The following is a 19,475-nucleotide window of genomic DNA, read 5'->3' as shown; positions in this document are numbered from 1 at the left end:
TCCCCAGTCTACGACCAACCCATATTATCATTTTATCCTATATTTTCTTTGTGTGATAATTACTTTTAATTCTTTGGATACTATATTATTACATAAATAACAACATTGGCAGAATACTAGTATTTTTTAAAACTTTAAAAATTTAAGAAGTTCAGGCTTGTTTCCCATATAAATTTGAATATATTCAAACTATTAAAATGAACTATAATGTAATATAGTTCTAATATATTTTGTATAGATTGAAAATACTAAGTATTTTGAAAAAACACAAGTCAGAAATGTGACAATTTTTAGAGAACTCTAGCATACATATTTTATGGTGACTAACAAAAGCAAAGGTAAAGATAAACTTGGTTCTACCTGTGTGACTTGTAAAAACACGTAGATTCAGATCTTTGGATAACACTTTTCGGTTTTGAGAGTCTTCATACCCAAAATTCACAAGCCTAAAACAAACAAAAATAAAAGGAACAGAAAACATTGCAAATAGTTTTACAAAATGTGCTGTGTTCCTTCCTGCAACTTATGGATACTCACTGAAATAGAACAGAGATAAGTACAGTAGAAAGAAATCAGAGACCCTGAATTCTAGAGTTCATCTATAAATAATTTCTGTGACCATTGTGGGCAAATCACTTAATATCTCTGAGCCTTGGTTTTTCCACACTCACATATGAAATAAGGAGCTTGGAAGGGATTATCCCTCAGGTCTCTTCTAAATATCACTCATTCATCTATCACTGGCTCATTCTAATTTTATCACTTCCTTCATGCTAAGCATCCCTGAAGACTCAACATAAACTGCTCTGACTAACCTATGGTAATGTGCATAAAAAGAAAAGATAAAAGAAAGCATTTATTAAATGCCTTTTATATGCCAGGCTAAACGCTTTATAAATATTATTGAGTCAAAAGAGAGGAACTGATTTGTCAAAGACCACATAACTAGTAAAAATATGAGGTCACATTTGACCTCAGATCATCCTGATCCCCAACCCAGCACTATTCATGTAAGCTATGTAACTAGCTCATAAGAACTAGAAGAATTGATTTCATTTTAGAATTTAAAGAAGACAACAAATGATAATTTCTTCATAGTAGTTTGTCAATCAATGAAAACATTTATGCTAAATTACTCCAGATACTTTTTAAAAATACTTTACTCCTTTCCAGACACTTCAAAGAAAAGATATGCTATCTTTAATTATTCAGAAACAAGATTATAAACTTCTCACTTCATAAGGAAAATTATGTGTTGGTTTTTCACTTTTGATTTTTTGGGGGATCTATTTCTCTTACTTATCTTTGTTCAAACATTTTAAAAAAATGTTCCTATATTGGATTACTTGCCATCGAAGGGAAAGGTTGGGAAGTATGTATGTGTGTGGGGGAATTGGAACACGCGTTTTTGCAAGGGTTAATGATTAAAAATTATCCATGCATATGTTTTGAAAATAAAAAATTTTAATTAAAAAAATTTTTAATGTTCCTCAAAAATAGTGAATAATACTATGGGGTTTATAACAAAGGAAAATTTTCTCACTCAAAGAAGTATCATAAAAGGTTTCTTAGTAGTCTTTGCTATACTCCTAACTGTCTCTTTTTTCTTCCCCAAGATCTGGGTCAATAATAGTGGATGGGTGGGAATGTTGACTTTCAGAATGAAATCATTTCATTTGCATAGCACTTCCTTTTATAACAATAGGCAATTGTCTGTGAGTTAATACTCTATGACTTCTCAAAAAAGAAGATAAATTTTACATTGGAAATAGCATTTCTAAAAGCGAACATAGGTAAGACTAATTAATTCCAGAGAAAATAGCACATTATTGCCAAACAGACATCTGAGCCACAAAAAAATTAAATTGCCATTTTTTTCTCTAAAGGCAAAAGTATTTTCATGATTCTTTTTTCTGGTAGGTGCTGTTAAATACAAATGATAGAGGCATTTTTCTTCCCACCCTAAAATAAAAACTGAACATGGCAATAACATAATGAGGTCAGTATGCTAAGAAAAAAGGAGAGAGAAATTATCTTCATGTTCTGACTGAAGCAGAACTGAAAATTCTCATGTGGTTAAAAAAAACCCCAACCTACGACTAGCAAAATGTAATGCATGATTCTAATTCAGGGTGATGGTTCTAGTATGTTTAAATAGCCTTGTGTGAATTCTTTCAGATGCCTATCATGTCTCTTTCCATCACATGTACATTCATGCTATTCTATCTTTTGGGTAAAAATGTAGAGTAAAAAAAATGAGTAAGAGCTAGACGAGGCATTTCTGTGCTCTAGGCAAGTTTGGAAAATTGCACACATACATGCATACAGCGTTAGTGCCTAAAGGAATAATTCAGACTTTATTGTAACACATACAATTTGACTTTTCACAAAAATTAATACCTATATGATGAGTAGCATTCCTGACATTAAAAACATGGCATTTATTAAAAAAATGTGAAAAAGTATTCTCTGCTGTGTTCTCTGAATACATTTACTCCCCTACTGTCTCAGCTCTGCTAAGAAGTTAAAATGTACAAGAGAACATACCCTTGGACACTTATGAGGATAGTTTTGTTCCTTTGTTTTAAATATGACATTCCTTAATTGAAAACCAAAAAACTTCTGGAGAACAAAGAATGAATGCTGCTTCTCTCCTAAAAATGCAATGTGGCATTTTTACTTAATTGATTTTCTTTTGTTACAAAGTCAATCAGAAGGGGAAGATTTAAAGAAATTGTTATTACACAACAATTATATCTTACTTCTAACTATTTGGTAATCAAGATCAATAAGAAGCTTTTCCCTCAATCACGAGGAAAAAAAGAAACACCTCCATTGTTCAAAATAATGGAAATAAAATAAAAAAGACTGTAAATCAAAATAAATGGAAATAGAATCAAAAAGACTGTAAATCAGTGTGACTAACTTTATTTACAATAATGAACTTTGAGATTTACTCTTGGATAAAGTAGTTAATTTAACCACAATCATTCATCAAGTATAATAAAGAAGTAGATTTCCCCCACAAAGATAACTTTTGTCTTCTCCCCTGTTCCACAGATATGTTTCAGGAAAATCCCAACACTTGTCACATGTCAACTCGGTGTCATGGAACTGCATTAAATATCACAGGAACTAAAGAAACCATGACCCCTGTCCTTAAGTATCCTTCAATATAAAGGGAAGATAGAATTATGAATCATTTTGTCCATTTCTCTATTAAAAAATTCAAAAGTAACCCATGAACTGCTTACGTTAATCTGGTGTCACCAAACGAAATGTCCAGGGGAACTTCAAACTTGAAAGTCAGGGGTGGGGGTTAGAAGGAAGCAACAAAAAAATTATATTAACAAAAGGAAAGGAAAATATATTATCTTCAGACAATCTAGGCTATCTCTATATCTCTGAGCAATTCGAGCTTAGTCATTGTCATCACTTGGGATGATTCAAAAAAAGCTTGATCACAAAAACCCTGTTGAGTTTTTAAAATTTTATTATTTCTTTATAATCAAAGTCTAGTGCAGTTTTCATAGCGGCTTCATTTATATCTTTTAAGGTCAGACTTGGCAAATCTTTTCTAGGAAAAGGAGTTCTTTTAAGGAATCCAAGGAAAGCTGTGGCCATATAAAACTCATGAGAGTCCAGTAGAGGAATAGGTAGCAGCTGTAATAGTACAATTCTGTGGCAATGTCAACATAGTTTTAGAAATTGAATGGAATCACTGAAGTACATTTTAGCAAGTCTATAAGTCACAATCAACTATTAAATTGCTGTAAAACCCATGAAATACAGTCTCAATAAACAATTCAAATATTGACTTGACTGTACTATTAGGCAAGTGTTTCATGTGAAATAATGTTGCATGATGTTTGAGCTAGTGATCAATTTTTTTCTGATTAATCAATATATGATTACATGGTTCTCCTCCACCATGCTTATGTCTCTAAATTATTCCAGGGCCAAATTTAACCACATAAAACTAATAACTATAGTGTAATGTCTTACTAACCCTACTTCAAAATCTGAGATACTGACTCCTCAAAGTACATTTCATTACTAACTCTTTCAATGCCTTTCTTTATCTAATACATGACCCTGCCTAGAAAGTTCTGAATGCTTAAATATTATTTTATAATTCCCCTGAAGGCATTATATCTCAAAACGGTAATCTACTATACAAATTCACTTACAAGGAAAAATATATAAGTAAAGACTGAACTTACTATTAAGTTAAATTTCTCATCAGCATAAAACTGGATGCATTTTAAGATACTTTCTGATTTCTAAAAAAAAAAAACATACATAATTTTTTAAAAAAGCAATATATAACAAGAGAGGTCACTGTTGAAAACTAAAGAGGTAGACAGATACAATAGAAAGAGAACATTTTTACCATTTTTTTTGACAAAACTACATCTCCAAATAATATAGCTTAAAAGTAATATTCATAAGAAATACAAACTTGTATATAGAAAAAAGAAAATGTCAACTAGATTCCTTTTTTTTTTTTTTACCTTCAGGACGAAATAGTATAATCTCTGTTCTGACATATCCCATTGGGCCCAAATAAAGTCCTCAACAATTCTGTCTGCTGGGAGCCGACCAGAATTTCGAATCACCTAATGGAGTAAAATGTTTTTTTAGACCTTATATAACTATTTTTAAAAAGAAAAATAGCTGGCATCAGCAATTAAAACTCCCATGGAGGAAAATTGTTCTTAAATATTTCATTAACAAATTCTTCCAACCATTCTTTCATATAGGACTCCATCATCATTTGCATTTTACAGAGAAGCATCTGAGCTAGGCCATAGCCAGTGCAAAGCAACAGGTAATTCAGACATTGTAGCCCTTCATGACCTAATGATGTCATCTCACTTTTGAGGGCAAAGGAGAGGCAGACAAACACACCCACAGTTACAGTCAAATACTTATCTGAAATAATACAGAATTACATAACAGGAAAGTACCAGACAGGTCATCTAGTTCAACCACTTCACTTTATAGACAAAAAACTGAGGCTAAGTGATTTTTTTCCAAAGCCATTTATCCAAGGGGTTAGATGTGAAAGTAAATTTCAGACTCAGGTATCCTTATTAACAAACCAGGATTCTTTCTACTACCAGATGTTTCTCAAAGCCTGGTATCCCCAGGGATCTACAAGGTCAAAATAATTTTCATAACAATAATGAGACATTTAAATTTCTAATATGGTAAATACTAATAAATAAATCTTACATAAACAAAAGTTTTTGGGAAAGAGGGATATCCACAGTAAAGCTTAAAAGTTATAAAAAGGGGGGGGGCAGCTAGATGGTGCAATGGCAAGAGTACTAGCCCTCAAGTCAAGATTGAGTTCAAATCCAGCTTCAGACACTTAATATTTCCTAGCTGTGTGGCCCCGGGCGAGTCACTCAACCCCAATTGCTTCAGGAAAAAAAGTTATAAAAAGGTCCTGAGTCCAAAAAAATCTGAGAATCACTATCTTTACTATCTTGCAGTAATTATAGCATTTCTATAATTGTCACCCCCATCCCAATTTACCCATCTGACATCAAAGTAAGCTATACTGAGTCAGGTAGACCAAGAGTAGAAATAAAGGGACAACCAAGGTTGGGAAGCTTTAACTTTTAGTTGTATTTCAAAATTAGGGTAAATTTATCTTCAAGGGCTGATATAGGAGGTATGGGATTTTGCCTATTTGAAGTCCACTATAACATGATGCATCATTTAAGGATAGATTTGTCTGCAGCCTGAAGACTGGTTTCCTCTCATCTCCTATGGATGGATCCTAGTTAATGCAGAGAGCATTCTGCAAGAGGCAAGCAGGCACTAGGAAAATTTGCCTCCCAGTCTTGGACAACTCAGGCTAATTTTCAAATCATCCATAAATAAGAGGTGCCATAATAGAAAGAATATGCAATTTAAAGTCAGGAGAAACCTGGGCTAAAATTCCCCTCCAACATTTAGTAATTGAGTGCCAATTCAATCTTAATGTGACTCCATTTTCACATATGTAAAATATGTATAATAATATCTGTAGTATATATTTCACACACCTGTTGTGATTATCAAAGGAGATATTATATGTAATATACTTTGTAACCCTTAAAGCACTTTGTAAACATTAGCATTTCTTATATTATTAGTATCCTCATTTGGTCAAACCTATAAGTTTGTAGCAGATTTGAGGGAAATCGTAGAATCTTAGATTAATGGTAGAAAGAATTTTAAAAGTCACTTGGTTCAACTCCCCCCCCCCCCTTTTTTTTTAACAGAGCAAGAAACTGAGATCTGGAGAAGGTAGACAAGTTACAAAGGCAGAATTCAAATCCATGATCATCGATTAACTCCATCAACTTTTCTACAGGAGCTGCCTCCTAATAGCTTGTATCCCTTACAGATGAAAATATGACTAGATGATAAAATGCAGCAAAGTGGCACAAGTGAATAAAGCACAGGACCTAAAATCAGGGACACCTGAGTTCAACTATTTCCCCAGACACTTATTGGCTATATCACTTAAATCTCTGTCTCCCTCAGTTTACTCATCTAAAAAAAGTGAGAATATTATCACCAACTTCTCAGGGTTTTGTGAGGGAAAAAAAAAGAGAGGATCTTTGTAAAATATCTTGCAGATCTTAAAGTTTTATACAAATATCAGCTATTAATGTCATCATCATCATTCTATAAAGTTATAGACTAAAATATTATTTTATATCCCAATAGTAATATTAAGACAGAGTAATCTCTGTCTTTTTAAAAAATGATAGGAATGAATTGTTTGCCAAAGAATTTTGAATCATGGGGGTAGAGAGGGATGAAGTACTTACCACCCTATTTTCATCTTCCCTGAAGACTTGGATATGAAATTGTTCAATATCTTAAAAAATAAAAAAAGGAAGCAAAATTCAATATTTATGACAAATAGAACTAAGACTTCCAGTTAATGATTTGGCACAGAAGCAGTTATAAACAAAGCCCTGTGGGAATACAGATTAAATGACAGAACACAAAGCAGTCCAACTCCAGATGGTGCCCTCACAATAAATGCTCAATTAAAAACAGTGCCCTTTTCCGCCCCATGGTCTCTTTCAAGCCCGGCATTTACTCAGCACTGAAATGTCCATAATGCATAATGCTTTTAACGTTAGCTGTGCTTCTCTCTGAAGCACTAACCAATTACTCACACATCAACCTTCGGGAAAAAAAAAATACATAACACTATAGTTCAGAATTTGACTTCAATACACATATAAAACTAGACCACTCAAATTAACGTACCTCAGGGGGAAAAAACCATTACACAAGATAATTGGAGAGTAGGGAGGAAGAGAAATCTAACCTGCAGCAGTCTCATAGGATAAAATCTTCACATAACTTTAAAATAACCTTATGGACAATCACTTGCGTGTCACTGGACAAGTGAGATCACTACCACTTCGCCCTATAGCATACATGTGGGCACTTCTGGTCACCATGGGACTGAGGCTAAAGCTTGAGTATTGCTCCCCACATACCCAATCCCACACTGGTCAGGAGAAAAGTCTAAATTGGCTGCCTCCTAGCAACAGCTTTTATCCCTAACAGCAGATTCAGTAAAGCCCATAGCATCAAATTGTGGAATATATTTGCCTTTTTGAAGGAACATCTCCCAAATTTCACCTCTTCCCAAATGTAATTGAGTAGTTCACATCTCCATTGAGAAAACTTCGAAAAGGATGAGGCAATCAAAAGTAATTAGGAAAAGTCACCTCTGTGGGAAATTAGTTCTACTGTTAAATTTACATTAAAGGAATGGGAGCTATGCCTAGTTTTATAAGTCATTCAAATAAGTTTGGAAAGCTCAGAAAGTAGGTCATTTTTATTTGTAAGTTTTCATTAATATATAGTTTTTTTTTTTTTTTTACCAAAATATCTACTAAATACTAAATAAAAATTAAATAGACACTTACATTTCTCTTCTGAGATCAGTAACAGATGGCTCTCTGGGAAAGGATTTCTTTCATCAATTGGGTAGAGAAACTGTAAAAAGCAAATTATTCAAAACCATAAGCAACTGCCTTACTAGCACAGATATTCCAAAAGTAGCATCTGATCAGTGTTCTGCCAGATACAGAACTTATTTAGGACCATGAAACATATTTAAAGAATATACATGCAAAATACAATGACTATATTGGGGAGAGAGGGAAGCTGAATCTGATAAAATAGAAAAAAAACCCACTGATTTTTTAAAAATCAGAACATCCAGGTTTAAGTCCCAATACAGCTATTTTATGAACTATAAAAATGATCAATATTTAATAATTCAAAAAACATTTAATTCATTCATCTCTCTTGGCTCCAATTTTCTAAGATATAAAACCAGGGTACTGGACTAGATCATTTTTTTCCAAGTTTAAATTTATTCATTTTAATACACATTGCTTTATGAATCATGGTGGGAGAGAAAAATCAGAACAAAAGGGAAGAACCATGGAATAAATAAAAACAGAAAAAAGTGAACATAGCATGTGTTGATTTATATACACAGTTCTTTTTCTGGATGCAGATGGCATTTTCTGTCCAAAATCTAGTGAGATTGCTTTTGATCACTGAATCACTGAGAAGAATCAAATCTTTCATAGTTGATCATTGTACATTCTTGCTGGTATTGTGTACAATGTGTTCCTGGTTCTATTTGTTTCTCTTAGCATCAGTTCATGCAAATCTTTCCAGGCCTTTGTAAAATCAGCTTTTTTCATCATTTTTATAGAACAATAATATTCCATTATCTTCATATCCTACAACTTGTTCAACCATTCTGCAATTGATGGGTGTCTACTCATTTTCCAATTCTTTGTTACCACAAAAAAAGCTGCTACAAATACTTTTGCACATGTGGATTGGACTAGATCATAACACTGAGATTCCTACTGAGACTCCTTCCAGCTCTAAATCCTAGGATACTATATTTATGCTGTTAGGCTCTACCTATATAGACACAGTGAATCTCTAATCAACCAAAGTGTGAATATCCTGAGTAATTTTTTTTCTGAAAGTCAAAGAAAATACATTTCTTAAATAGATGATGAACAGCAAGAAAGCCAGCTTTGCTGTGTTGAAGAATGCATGAAGAGGAGTAATGTATAATATGATTAAAGATAAACAAAAAACTAATACTATATTTTATGAGGTATGCTTTGTTACAAAAACCTAGGCCTAGAAATACTTTTCTTCAAATTATTCTCCTTTCTGCTAGTCTGACTTTTGAAGGAATACAGTAAAACTAGCAGAGTAAACTAATATTTGTGGCCACATTGGTCCATTAGAGAATATATGAGAATGTCATAAGTTCAAAGATGCTATTATTAGGACCAATAACTCACAAGTTTTAAAATGTTCAATAATACGGGTTCAAATTACAGGTTTAATACAGGATTCTTAATATGTATGTATTACAAGAGAAAGGAAGGTAGTGATATGGAGTACCAGGAATAGGGGAGAAAGACTACAGTAAGTTTCTCTAAAATTATCAAAAGAATTTAATCTTGTGCTCTAGATACAAGTTTGAATTGGACTTGGAAATATATATGTGACTTATCAGAGAGAAGGCTTTCCTTTTTGAGATGTCAAGAAAGTTCCTTTTCCATCCACAGAGCAGAAAGTACTGATGAATGAATGGACCTTTAAATGACCTGAAGCTCTTTTCCCTCTGCCCTCCCTTCATGAGAAGTAATATGCTCTTTCAAAAAACTTTCCATAACAGTTCTTTTCCCCTCATCCCAACTTGGCTAGTCCCATGTGGTAAAAAGAAAAAGGACTCATCTTGGGAGGCTGTTTCCTGGGACCCTAAGCAGTGGAAGCCATCTTAAGATTTTGAGAGAGCCTGGGACCATGAAGTGGAAGTAATCAGCAAGTTCTTCTTTGAAGGAAAAAATGAGCATCAAAAATGGTTTAGTCCTAAATCCTACCTTAGATTTGCGAAAGATATGGACTGAGATCTATATGGGCAATGCAGAGCCAAGGTGAAATTTGGAATGCCTGTTCAGTAGCCCCACAAACTACTGCATGTTCCAATATTGATGCCTCTAACTTAGAGAAGATTTAACAACTTGTACTGGGGATTCGAAGATAATGGCAGTTTTCTTATCCCTGCCCTCAAGGCACCTATATTCTATTGAGGAAATATAACATATGTACAAGTAAGTTAATATAAAATTAGTCAGTCAACAAGCATTTTTGAAGCATAATACTATATACTAGCCACTGTGCTAAGTATATAAAAGATAAAGGTAATAGCTGCTCCCAAAGAACTTGTAATCTAATGAGAGAAAAGTATATACAAAATAACAGAAATTTTCAGAAGGAAAGAGGCTAAGAACTAAGGAGAATGAGGAATGGATTCCTATAGAAGCTAAAATCTGAACTGTGCATTCAAGAAAGCTAAGAATTTCTACAACAGGGACATAAAAAAAAATTCCAAATATGGGAGACCATTTGTGTAAAGGCACAGGCAGAAGATAGAATGATAGAATACGGTGTATAGGGAACAAGGAAGAGGCCAATTTGATTGGACAAAAGAGATGCTTCTTAAGCTTAACTGTTTCACTTTGTGAATACAAAACAGAAATGCTGCATATAAAATGAGTGCATTTACATCTTTTGATGCTATCGAAAAATGTATTTATCAGCCTTACTTGGAGTTTCATGCCTTTAGAATAAGATGATTGATTAGTGACAAATTAACTTACCTGTACCCAGATGCAGCTATCTACAGCCTTCAGGACCTTCACATTGTTAACTGGATGAATTTCAACCAACAAAGTCAAACACTTAGAGGCTACAAAGAAATTAAGACATTAGGCAATTAAGATTTTAAAATATAATATTGTTTCTTTCCCAAAAGCTAATGGAAGGAAAACTGCTACAAACTCCTTTAAATTGAATACAAATTAAGGGAAATTCTGAAATCAATATGAATTAAATTTATCTCTCCTATCCTTAATCTCACATTGGTAAAATGAAAATCCCTAAAAAACCATGTTCAGAAAAACACATCAGAATATTGATTTATACCACACAAACAGAATTCAGTTTCATGTGTGGACAGTAGCTGATGTGGCTCCTTCCCACAACCCAAATAAATTTCTCATAATTCAGGAGTATCCAATAATGACAAAGGTCCATTGGAATTGAGGCACAGACTTCAAAACCACTTGACAGCTCCCCAGAATGTGGCATGTCAATATGTAATTTACACATCCCAGACCACAGAAGTAGTTTTTCAAGAGAGGAAAGTGCAAACAAAGCCGTCCTTGATCAGCCCCAATCACAGGACATTGGAGAGGAGGAGGGATGGCAGTGGATAAATGCCCAGTTGTGCAAGAATTGTTTAGACTGTGATAAGGAATTACATTTGAAACTAAGTTGCTTCTCTGACAAATGCCATCTAGTTATCAGTCCCTCTCATTTTCAACTGCTAGACGAACAGACTTGATTAGTATCATTAGGTTGCTGAAAACATGATAAATCAACTGAATTAGCAGGTAAAGTTTCAGGAATAAGAGCCCAAAAAATGTTAAAGTAGAATTTAACAATACTTTAATAGCCCAAATGGATTTAAAATATGGCAGCAAAGGGATTTCCACATTAATGAAATGAGTCAAAAGTCTCAGAAAAGCCATTTTTCAAAGAAATTACACAAGGATCTTGGCGTCATATGACAAACAGAACTCTGTTCTGCATCTATCCAGCAGCTAAACTATTTCACACAATTTAGTTCCATGGCAAATACTATAGGTAAAAAAAAAATAATGTGATTTTATGTGTGTGTATGAGATATCATACAATCTGGATTGTGCTCCAAATTGTTTTTTCTCCAATAATGGAATCGTATTTGCATTCACTGAGCTACTCTCTCTTCTAGCTGTACTAATCCCCTCCAACTATCACAATACATAATACATTATGTATTTAATAGACAATATTTTATATGCAATATAGCCAATGTTAGAATGAAATCTGTCACTATAGTACAAAAAACAAAACTATTTGGCGCATATGAAGCCTTAACCTATAATCTTGGCCATATTACTACATTATTTTAAGCATCTGTAGATAACTATTGGCAAAAAAGGACACTGTCCTAAGTCTTTAAAAGTAAAGCTATTATCTTTCAAATCTCTTCTAGTTAAATACCCATATCTGTTGAAGATTATACCAAAATGTAAAAAATATACTAATGAAGTAGAATTTTATTTAAGAAACTTTCTTTTTAAATTGTAGATGACCTTTTAGTGTACTGGAAATGTTATGGGGTACAAAAGAATTGAATTCTAGTGCCAACTCTCATTATATAGCAGTAACTCAGTTCAAATAAGATAATATTTATAAAGCACTTAGTATAGCACTTAGCACATAGTAGGTGGTGCTATATAAATGTTTATTCTTTCCATTTCACATCACTTTTCTTGGCTTCAGTTTTTCATCTGTAAAAAAAAAGATTGGACTAGCTGATCTCTAAAAAGTCCTTTCCATTTCTAACATTCTATGAATCTATGAAATAAGTATGTGACACTGACTAAAAATTAACAGGAGTTCAGGGAAGAAGGATGAAAGTGGGATAGACTAGTAATTAAAGAAGACTTTACAGATAGACTAAATTTGGTTAGTGGGTGAATCAGTTGTAAAACAAAAGATAAAACATTCCTTTAATCCCTTATAATCTGGTTTCTGTCTTTATCACACTTGAAATGGCTCTTTGCAAAGTTACCAATGACTTTACCTTGAGACTAAGTTTGGATAATGGATGGATAGGTGGCAAGACAAAAGAGTGAACATTCCTCAATCCTTTGCAATCTAACTTTAGTCTTAACCACACTATTGAAACTTTCCTTTTCAAGTACACCAATAATATCTTAATTCTTAAATTTAGCAGCCTTTTCTCAACCATCCTGATTTTATAACATTTGATGGGGTTGACAATCTCCCTTCTTGGGGGAATCTCAATCTTTTTCTCCCTTGACTTTTAAGACTCCACATTCTTCTGGCTCTCCTACTACCACTTTTACTCTGTTTCCTTTGCTGACTCCCTCCCCTCATCATAAATTCTTTTTTTTTTTTTTACAAGGCAATTAAGAGTAAATGACTTGCCCAGGGTCACATCTGGTAAGTGTTAAGTGTCTGAGGCTGGATTTGAACTCAGAAGTCCTTGACTCCAGACCAAAGCTTATAAATTCTTAAAGTGAGTATTTTCTGATTCTATAGAAGGTCTCTGATAATACTGTTACTGGTATCTTCATTTATTTTTATAGATACAAATATTATTTCACACCAATGATTTCCAAATCTCTTCTGAGTTCCTGCCCCATATTTTCAAGTATCTACATAATGCTCTGACTGAATATCTAACCAGTACCTTATCCTCAGTATGTCTCTAGCTGAGTTTATTTTCTATCCCCCAAATCTGCTTCTTATTTTTTTTCTTTTTTAATTTTTTTTTGGCTGAAGCAATTGGGGTTAAGTGATTTGCATAAGGTCACACAGCTAGGAAGTGTTAAGTATCTGAGATCAGATTTGTGCTCTATCCACTGTGCCATCTAGCTGCCCCCCACCCAATCTTTAAAGCCCAACTCAAATCATTCTTCTTCCTCCATGCATCCTTCCTTGACTGCCTTCAGTCTGGAATGAACTTCCCCTTTCACCTATTCTCCATATAGCACATAGTTTGTCAACTCTCTGACATACCTGTCATCATTTATTTTGCATTGAGTTTCTTGTTAAGCTCTAGGAAAACAGAAAACATGGCATCTAAATTTCAGAGCCTTTCACAGGGTTAGTTAGTACTCTGCACAGAGCAGGAACCTGATAAACGTGGGTTGAATTAAACGCTGGAATTTCAAGCAGAGGGAACAGCACAAAAGCTTGGGGGCAGGACTAAGCTTGACATGGACAGGAACAATAAGGAGAGGAATGGGGAGGGAATCTATGCTAATCTGGGAAGGAGAAACAGATTCCATAGCATCTTGGAAGCTCAGTAGAAGAATTTTTGTTGTCACTCTTGAACCAGACTCCAACTCTTTGTGGTCATTACCATATGTTAGTTTTATCACTCATTTAGGATAAGCTTGTGCTGTTTCGTATTTTTGCTAATATCTTTATATGTATACCCTCTCTCCCCAATCAGAGTATGAAAAATCTGATCACAGAGACTATTTCTTATAACCAATGCCAGAAAAAAGAATTTGGGTAGCTAATTGTTTACCTTGTAATACATAAAAATTGATTTATCACAAAGGAAATATCTGTATGTATCCAGGAGGATAAATTTTAATGACATTCAAAATGTGTGCATTTATTTTTTTTCCATTATAAAATGTTCTTTCCCCTTTCCTTCACCTCCTGTGAATAATATACTATATAGCTTCTTGCTTCCCCTACCCATGGTCCTGACTCTTGTGTCCCTATTACTTAGCTCATAGAAAAGCACAGCAAAAGTTTCTTAATGAATATTGATAAAGGAGAAGAATGCAAATTTTACTCTGCTCTGTTTCAGGCACTGTACTAATACAGATCCAAAGACAGAAAAAATGTCCTGAAGGAGCTCCATGATCTAGTTGGGGAGAAAAACTACACAGATACCGAACAACTCTATCGATGCTTCCTTTAGTTCTTTGAAGCTGTGTGTAACTAGCTATATCATCAAGGAGGCAGATAGAGTATTGAGTCTGAAAGCAGAAAGACTTTAGTTTAAATCTAATTTCAGATATTCACTAGCTATTGACCCTAGGCAAATCTAAGGACAGAGCTTCGGTTTCAATTGAAAATGAGAATGATAATAATACCTACCTCACAAGGTTATTGTAAGGCTCAAATGCAGTAATATTTATAAAACTCTTAGCTTAGGACCCTAGGCACTTAATAAATATTTGTTCCCTTAACCTCCCCATCAAGTCACATAAAAAAGAAATTATAAATGCTGAACATATATGAACAACCCCCCCTCTCTCTTTCTATATATATAATTCTATATAACAAATAAATATATAATATAAATATAGTTCAATATCTAAACATAATATATATAAATAAAATATAAAATGTATAAATAGTAAAAATTAAAATATATCTAAGTATAAATAAAATCGTTAACAAAGTTATTATGATTCATTTAAGTAAGTATGGCATGTGATTAGAGAGTCGACTTCAAAGCCAGAAAAATCTGAGTACAAGTTCAACCTATGATACATATACTGGCTATGTCATCTGGGGCAAGTTACTTTACCTTTCAGTGATATAAAGAAGATATTTGCTCCACTATAGTGAATTCTCTTCTGGGAGATTTCTTGCCCAGTGAAATCACAGGTCCAGTCCCTATCTCAATTCCATAATAATTTCTATACTATATGGTAATTAAGTATAAATGAGTCAATTTCATATAGTTTTTACAAAACCAAAAATATTTCACAGGCCAATTATCAAGGAAGAAGGAAAAGGCCAAGGGGAGATCCTAACATTCTGACTTCTCCCTCCTTTAGATGAAGACAGATAATGCCCAGATATTATAGAAATCACTACCTCAGAATTATATCTAGGTCTCAGGGTTTTGGAAGCCGGGACAAAAGTGAGCCAAATATTAGATCCTATTTAATTTTGGGTGGGGAAATCCATTCCAGCTTTTTCACTGAGGAACAAGGATCTTATCTAATCAGGCACCTTGGTCCCTGATTCCAGAAAAGTAGCTGGTGGAATGAAAAGGAATAGAAGAATGATTAACAGTTTCCTAAGAGAGAAAACTGAAAGATTAAAAATGGGAAGGTAGATCCCTATAGGGAAGCAAACATTTTTTCAGAGGAAAAACTTACTTTCTAAAATCCACTTAATTGATGGAAAATTGTCATTAATGAAATTTTTTTGTTGTTGAATGCATAAATAAATGGTCTTCCCAGATCTACTAGCTGATCCCAGTTGAGAACATCCTCATTCACCTCTTTTTCATTTACTTGCAACTATGAGAGATCCATGAAGTAAAATGTATGTGGAAGCTAGAGAAGGCTTCCTAGAGTGATTTGCAAACTTAGGTTTGCATATGCCAAACTCAAGCTTTGCACAAATGTGTTTCATATCGTGAACAATTGAGAAGTCAGATGAATAGTAAAGTCCAAAAAAAAGTACTCGGGACATTTATGGGAAGGAAAGAACATTGTGAGGTGCTAGATAAAGATTCACTGAGAAGCTTGGCTTTCAAAAATAGACAAGTATTTATTCAAGATTAGTTGAGCATTCTCCATATATTTGGAACTATACAAAACTCATACATCTCATGATTCTAGGGCCTTTCATTCTAAAACAAAAAAAAAATGAATAATACATGTTTAAAACTCTTGAAATTCTATGTATTTTGCAGATGTGCCCAGACCAACCTACCTTCTTTCTCATCCAAGGCCTGTTCCTGATTTTCTAGACTTTAAAACCATGCTCCTATACTGAATATCATCCTCCTTCCCCGTTCAAAAACCACTTTTCAGTTCCTTTTGAATACAGTCACCCATTAGAATGTAAGCTCTTTGAAGGCCGGGATTATTTTTTCTTTGGCTTGTATGTTGTATCTCCAGTGCTTAGCATAGTGTTAGACAAATAGTAAGTCCTTACCAAATGCTTCTTTTCTTTCTATGCAAGAACCTGAAAAAGACTGATCACTATTAAGAAATACAGTTTAAAAAACAAAAACAAAAAAAAAAAATCTGTATTACCTGGTTGAAGTTCATTTCTTCTTTCCTTAGCTGATTGTACAAAACTGACAGCTAATGGGAGAAAACCAGAAAGTTTTATTAGAGATTTTATAATGATATTCATTTTATGCCAGGGAGTTGAAATAACTAAATAATATGAGTTGAAACATAGCATACTCTATGTTTTCATGTAGCTTAGAGTCCACTAATTTGCCTAAGAAAATTACCCACAAATGGATAATATAGAATAAGTTATTATTGCAAAAATTCAAAAGAATAACACTTACCAAGTAGTGTTTTCTCACGGTTGACAGAGCAACTGACAACTTGCAAATCTTTCTCAAATGTATACAGATGCTATTTAGAAATAAAATTCTTGATTATTATGGAGTTTCATGTTAAATAGCAATCCTAAACTTTTAAATCTTAATAAATCTTCTTTTTTAAAAAATCACAGTTTTATTTTTTAACAATAATTAACAAGGATAATACTAGCAAGCCAAAATTCCACTAATTTAAAAATCTAATTTAAAAGCATCACTACAATAGTCCTAGATACTAGTGTTTACTATGTAAAAATTTCTGCAGCTTATTAAGAAAACTTCTTAACTCTGTTTAATCTTTACTTTTGCTTTGTGGGGAATTTTTTGATAGTTTCAAAATTTCAAAAAGATTAAGAGTCTGACCTCTTTAAAAAGCCAATTAGAAATCTGGAAAGTTTGCTTGCTCCAAAAGAAGAAAACTGAGGGAAGAGTTAGGAATAGCTGGGGATGGCTACAATTCTTCACATTGCATTAAAAAGCAAATCATAATCACTGAGAAAATATAAAAGGGAAGGGATCTTGAAGCTTCATCAGCAAACAAAATAAAAAGCTAAAGGCCCTAATTAGGACATTTTTAGACCAAGCAACTGTAAGAGATTCAGGATATAATTATCATTTGCATTCTAAAAGCAGCTGAGTCCAATATAGGTCAAAGTGGACTACATAAAAGGATCTAGGATTAATCAAGGGATATAAATCTAAATCTGCATATATTGAAGAAGTTATAAGTTAATAAGAAAGTATAGATCATCTATTTATGAGTTGTAGTTTAAATGAGTTTGTGTGTGTATGTATGTGTGTGTGTACAAAAGGTTCAATTAACTATAATTTTCAGTTAAGTATAACATAACAATGTTCTTGTTAATATTCTCAGGAACACAGAAACCACTGATAGGGACACAAATTTGCATAACTTTTTATCAGAGTCCATTCTCCTTAGGTGTAGATACACTGACTTCTGAGCATTAAGCAACAATGGCAGTAGAAATACAGATACCTAAGGGTCATATTCTTAAAAGGAGAACCATCAGCAGGGTATAGTTATGCAACATGTGAAACACTCCCAGGTCCCCCAAAACACCAAATATTATTTGACCATTTCCAGTCATTTCATGCAGATCTTCATCTATCCTGTCTTCATAAATGCTCTGTGGAAAAACCACAGAAACATAAAATCCAACTTACAGGATTCATCAGGATTAAGTCAGTCATTTAACAAGTATTGATTAAGCACCTGCTATGTGCCAGGTACTGTGCTAAGTGCTGGGGATGCAAAGAAAGAGATAAGGGAGTCTCCACTTTCAAGCGATTCACAGTTTAATGGGGGGAGATAATATGCACAAAACCTAAATAGAACAAGGTATAGATAGGGTAAAATGAAGATAAGCAAGAGATGGAAGACACTAGCATTAAGAGGGATAGAGACAGCCTTCTTTCAGAAGGTAGGATTTTTAACTGAGACAAAGGAACCCAAGGAAAGTGGGAGAGGGAAATGAGGAATAAAAGAATTTATAGTATGAGCAACAGCCAGTGAAATGTTAGGTGTCTAGAGATGGAGTCTTTTCATCAAGGTACAGAGAGGAGGACAGTATTACTGGATCAAAGAGTTTGTTTTGGGCAGGGGGCAGATGGAGAGTAAATTGTAAGAACACTCTTCCTGCTTCCTGTAAATGCTCTGACTATAATAGCACCAACCAGCAAGGCAGAAGTACCCATACAATCAGCCAGCGTTGTTCTAGGGCTTTCAGTTCCTGTGGTAGGATGGCAGCCCCCCAAAGCATTATCTGGACCCACAGCTGTTCAACCACAACTTCAATGGGGAGGGGGCATGGCTCATACCCAACCACCAAAAAGGAATCTTGTCATAGGCTCAATTCTTGCATGAAATAGCATCAGTAGACAACACCTCATCCTTTACCTTTCTATGAGGTTTTCCTGATTTGTTCTGTTTAGATTTCTGTCTCTCTTTCTCACTCTCTCCCTCCCCCAATTCTTCCCCACCCCTGCCGTCTCTGTCTCTCTATCTCTGTCTTTCTCTCTGTCTCTCTCTCTCTGTCTCTCTCTATCTCTCCGTCTCTGTCTGTCTCTGTCTCTCTCTCTGTCTCTCTCTCTCTCTCTCACACACACACACACAGATAGTCCTGAAGCTTTATTCTGGGCCCGCTTTGCCCCCCCCCCCAATACTATCTCACTTGGTGATCTCATCAACTCTCATGGATTCAATGATCATCTCTAGGCAGATGATTCCAAAATCTACATAACCAGCCTTTATCTATCTCCTGAGCTCTGTCTTATAACATAAATTACCCTTTGGACATCGGACATCTTATAGGCACCTCAAATCCACTAAGTCCACGCCCCTCCCAAACTTTTCTTTTACAGTTGAGGGCAACATCCTTTTAATCTCCATACTTGGATCCTTGGGATCATCTTCCAT

At 34.1% G+C, this 19,475-nt stretch overlaps 1 protein-coding gene across 6 annotated transcripts in view; it reads right to left on the bottom strand.

Moving 5' to 3' along the window:
• GSAP (gamma-secretase activating protein) overlaps positions 1-19,475 on the bottom strand; it is a 99,309-nt gene that overhangs the window by 61,981 nt on the left and 17,853 nt on the right. For all 6 annotated transcript variants that reach the window (XR_004229609.1, XR_004229611.1, XR_004229610.1 and 3 more), the window contains exons 4-12: positions 17,003-17,072; positions 16,737-16,787; positions 10,737-10,825; positions 7,956-8,025; positions 6,834-6,883; positions 4,515-4,619; positions 4,224-4,283; positions 3,255-3,298; positions 361-446 (exon numbers count right to left, since the gene is read on the bottom strand). Coding sequence is in view for 3 of the 6 variants with exons in the window: in XM_031938691.1 (XP_031794551.1) it covers positions 361-446; positions 3,255-3,298; positions 4,224-4,283; positions 4,515-4,619; positions 6,834-6,883; positions 7,956-8,025; positions 10,737-10,825; positions 16,737-16,787; positions 17,003-17,072 (625 nt within the window). In the remaining 3 variants the exon portion in view is untranslated. The remainder of the gene's footprint in view (positions 1-360; positions 447-3,254; positions 3,299-4,223; positions 4,284-4,514; positions 4,620-6,833; positions 6,884-7,955; positions 8,026-10,736; positions 10,826-16,736; positions 16,788-17,002; positions 17,073-19,475) is intronic.

The sequence above is a fragment of the Sarcophilus harrisii genome, chromosome 5 (assembly GCF_902635505.1).
Source record: "Sarcophilus harrisii chromosome 5, mSarHar1.11, whole genome shotgun sequence".
Taxonomy (NCBI): domain Eukaryota; kingdom Metazoa; phylum Chordata; class Mammalia; order Dasyuromorphia; family Dasyuridae; genus Sarcophilus; species Sarcophilus harrisii.
The sequence above is the reverse complement of the archived record's forward strand: the minus strand, read 5'-3'. Positions and strand labels throughout refer to the sequence as shown.